A 4,341-nucleotide genomic window follows, 5' to 3' on the forward strand; every position below is an offset into this window, starting at 1 on the left:
CTGACATTTGTTTAAACCTGGAAGTGAAACAGACTGGATGTACGGTAATGTTAGCTAGGAAGTTGCTAACATCATGCTAACATCAGCTATCAGGTTATCAAAAATGTTGTTTTACCTTGAAATAAGGCTGAATGTGCCCCCAGATTGTCACTATCAATCACGATCAATTGGGACGCTGTGAAATGACAACAATTTGTCAGATTCCCTACATTTGCATAACCTGTGACCTGGAACACAGCAGCATTTCATTATCACATCATTCAAGTTTCCCAGCCTGAGCGTGATGTTGGAGGGAAATGGCTGCCGTATGAGTTTGGTCTATTGCACATAGAGTTCAGTAATGGGCTCCACCTGTGTTTATGGGATTTAATAACCTTAATTCTTCTTGATTATTTGGCAGTATAGTGCTCGAAAAAGGCATATGTTAAATCCCTCCATAGGCTGTCATGAGATAATGCACAGAGTGAGATGGTAATTCCTCAATCCTAAACATATGTTACACATAATTTCTTCTAGTTTTTCATATGGTGCAACTTCAACAAGCATGCTTTTTTATGTGGTGAGTGGTTATGACTTCCTGTGGTAAACAGCAGCACAGCGTCACACTAATGTTCACCCAGTATGCGAATCTGACGAGGCAGCCCCTCTGGCTGGGCTGTCATAAAAGCACAGAAACACACCCATGTCCTATGTAAAGCTGGAACTGATAACTATGAAGATTTATGCTCAACAATAATAGACTCGGCACTGATGTGGGCAGGTTTACCTTACTATCTGTGCTGCTTTTATCATCTGGGGCAGAATTCCCTCAAAGAGAGAATGTAGATGTATAAAATAAACTGATCTGTATGACTTCCTGCTGGGTTGCTTACAGGTGAATCCCCAGTCCGCTGAAGTGACAAGCCCACTTAATAACCTTTATAACTATGTGTTTCAGATGTTGTATTGAGGATGACCTCAATCTGTGTAAAGATGTGTTTCTGTGAGGGTGTATTACAGTATTAAATTGCAAAGATAAAAAACAATATCCAGCTTTCTTGTGCATGCACATCCTGAACTATTTTATATTGACGCACTGAACATCACACATGTACAAGATGGTCTTCAAATTTACGTAGGAGGTCAGGAAGTGGTAAACTTGTCTCAAGTTAAATGTGCCTCTGCAGTAGCTGCAGTTTTAGATGATATCTAAGGTCTCAGATGATGAAGATGCCAAGCCTAATGGACAGACTGCCAAACGCCTGTCTGCTGATGTTTTACTGTTTCACATTTGTGAGTGTCTATGGACTAGGACCTGGTAAGACATAACACTCTTTTATCTAATGACTTTCAAGAGAGCATGAGGGAACATTTTGTTTAGGTTTGAGTCATTAACTTTCAGCCCATAAATAACAGTGTAACTGTTTGGTATTGATGAGGTCTGCATATATAGTGGTGATTATAGCTTTTTTTTATAGATAGGATGTGCATTGTGTGTGTATTGATGTCTGGCAGATTATGAATAAACCCTAAGCCTTCACTGCAGATCATGCTCCTTGGCTGTGCATCCTTAACAAAAAGCACAGAAAGCACCTCGATTGTTGCTTTGTAAAGTGGACACTGTGTTTTACTAACTTTTTCCTTTACATCCATCTCCATCTCAAACAGGAACTAATCTTAACACCTCTGCGAACTTTAATGATTCTTCTATTGGCGATGATGGTAAACTCATTTCCCTCCTTTTCTCTCTGGATATTTTGCAGAAAGAGTAAAATATTGAATGATACTAGTGAGGGCACATGGAGATGAAAATATAAATGTACATTTCCATCTCTCCTATTAACCATTATTTCCAACACTTTTTTTTGTTTAAAAGAATGTAAGATGTTAAAATAAATGCTTTGAAACAAGTTGTTTTTGCAGAAGAAAGGTTTAATCTTAATCTTTAGTCAATTTGGGATTGTAATTTTAATCTATTAAGGGACTATAGCAAATGTTTGCCCATTTTGAAGAAAATTAGTTTGCTTTGGATCATTAGTTAAGGGTTTTAGTTTATGTCAAATAAAGTTTGATCATCATCTTAGACTCATCACCTTTTTATCTAAATAAATCACTTTCTGTAGGACAAATCTTACATAACAAATGGGGATATGTTATGGTCAGTAATAAACATAAAGCATCTATATGGTACTGTATGGTACTGTGTTTGTATCCTGTGCAATGCTTCATAACAAAAGTTGTATCTGTGTACCATGCTGTTTATAGTTTATTTTATTTTCCTCACTTGTCCACGTCCAATGCAGATCTGAATCTCTCTTTTATGTTTTTGTGTTCATCAGGACATGTGCACTGTGTGTAATGTTCTATAACAAAATACACCTAAAATATACAATCAGTACAATCAGAGCACCACTATGTGTTAAAATAATGCAACTATTCTTTCCTTTTTTTTCAGTTGTCAGACACGCAGCCTTCAACAAATGGAGTGATGTTAACTTGACATGCAGCAATAAGACATGGAATGAGACGCTTTATGTTATCTGGACAATACAGCTGAAATACAAAGGTGAATGTAAGATGTCCTTAGATGACGGTGGCCGAAGAGTAGACACATGCAATGATGGCAAGTCACTCAGAAATACATCCAGCGATCTGCCTTACCTGCACATCCCAAACTTCACAAATGGCGACGAAGGGGTCTACAAATGTGAGTCGGTTTTCAAAGGAGGAAGCGTGCGTTATGAGACCAACGTGGCTATCACAGGTAGGACTTTTCTCCTCACAAGGATAGATGTTTTTTTAGAAAACATGAACCAAGGTTCACTTCTTTAATGTCCACTTCACCCAAATCACGCAAATTCTGCTTACCTTTCCTTACTTTTTATACGTTACGGCAGGTAGTTTTATGTTATACTTGCTAAGATCTTGAAAAATCGACTACTGAACCTGTTGCTTCAACTACAAAATGGGGGATAATGTCACTATTTTCTGTTGCTCTAAACTCTCAAGGCACAATGTCTGTGATCCTCGGCATAGTGCACGGATCTCACAGTCCTGCTGAAGATTTTCATCTGAGTATAGGAGATAGTGAAACAGTGGTTAAGGAAAACAGTTTAGTTTCTCTGTTTTGTCCTCCCTGGCTCAGTTCCTCCCAGTATATCAGCCTGGTTTGAGCAAGAAGACAAGAAGATGGTGGCAGTGTGCAAAGCTGAAAGAGGAAAACCTGCTGCCAACATATTCTGGAGACACGCCGGAAACTCAACGGATGTGAAAACATCGTCTGTCTCAGATGGGTTTTTTACAGCAGAGAGTCGTCTGGAGATCTCAGAGGGAATGGACACAGAAAACCTGAGCTGTGCTATCAGCCACCCATTCTGGAGAGAGGAGCAGGTTTTGGTACCAAAACCCACAAAAGGTCAGACTTGTTCAGAATGAATTGCACATGAGAAAGAAATTACTTGTTTTGTTATATTTCCAGTTATAACTTTGTTAATATATGGGAGGTCCAGGAGATGATTAACACATCATTAATCTTCACTCTCTCACAGCAGGCTATGGTCCTTGGCTGCGTGTTGTTATTGTTGTGGCAATCATTGTGATTTTGACAGGATTTCTATTTTTGTACAAGAGAAAATAATGTTGAGGTAAGAGTTTTCATTTGCTGAAAAATGAATGACTAGCATTACACTTGCAAGGTTCTTGTCTGAGCTGGTTTGTGTATCCACCTTCTGCCAGGCGATGCCAGCAATCTGACATGTCACCAACCACATCGGCACCAGTGAGTCATCTCTCTGTAACTCTGCAGGTCAAAGCTCTGTCTGTTTTACTGCCACTGGTGAATTTTGTTCATGTCACCTCTATGTTTCTCTCTCCCAAGGAATCGCTCTGCCATCTACTGGTGAAGAGCAGAACATTGTCCACCATCATGATCATGCACTGCATCTCTGAACTTATATCTAGACCTACTGAATAGTTTCAACTGTCTTCAAACAATAGTCAGCTGTTCAAACCAGTTTGTAGATTGGAACGCGTGCTTGCTGTTGTAATTCCTTCATAATGGTGAGTGGTATCCACGGTCTTTGAAAGACAGAGTCTGGAGGCTTGTTTGATTTCTGCTGTTAAAGCTGCCACATCTATAATTTGCCTGACCCTCACACTGATTATTTTGTTGACCTGAAAAAAGGAAACCGCACCGATGTATTCCTGTCCACAGAACATGGCGCATTTGAACTCTTTTAGTTTTACACAGTGGTGGAGGAAGTATTCAGATTCTTTGCGAAAACACTGTTTTGTGAAAACACTGTAACGAGACTGTAAAAATACTCTGTCACAAGTCAGCTTTGAAAATGTTACTGAAGTAAA

General features: G+C 39.2%; 1 protein-coding gene across 2 annotated transcripts; it reads left to right on the forward strand.

Moving 5' to 3' along the window:
* The first annotated feature begins 1,208 nt into the window (after positions 1–1,208).
* Positions 1,209–4,341, forward strand: LOC311262545 (cell surface glycoprotein CD200 receptor 1-B-like). Of its 2 annotated transcripts, XR_014623269.1 has the most exons (7): positions 1,209–1,297; positions 1,648–1,701; positions 2,435–2,743; positions 3,125–3,394; positions 3,528–3,623; positions 3,715–3,757; positions 3,857–4,341. XR_014623269.1 is itself a non-coding variant. In XM_084362031.1 (6 exons), the coding sequence occupies exons 1-6, from the start codon at positions 1,210–1,212 to the stop codon at positions 3,879–3,881; spliced, it is 789 nt and encodes a 262-aa protein (XP_084218157.1). In that variant the 5' UTR covers position 1,209; the 3' UTR covers positions 3,882–4,341. The 2 variants fall into 2 exon arrangements, 1 of the variants encoding a protein (XP_084218157.1); XM_084362031.1 differs by lacking the exon at positions 3,528–3,623.

The sequence above is a fragment of the Pagrus pagrus genome (genome assembly GCF_965226575.1).
Source record: "Pagrus pagrus genome assembly, chromosome: 9".
Lineage (NCBI taxonomy): Eukaryota > Metazoa > Chordata > Actinopteri > Spariformes > Sparidae > Pagrus > Pagrus pagrus.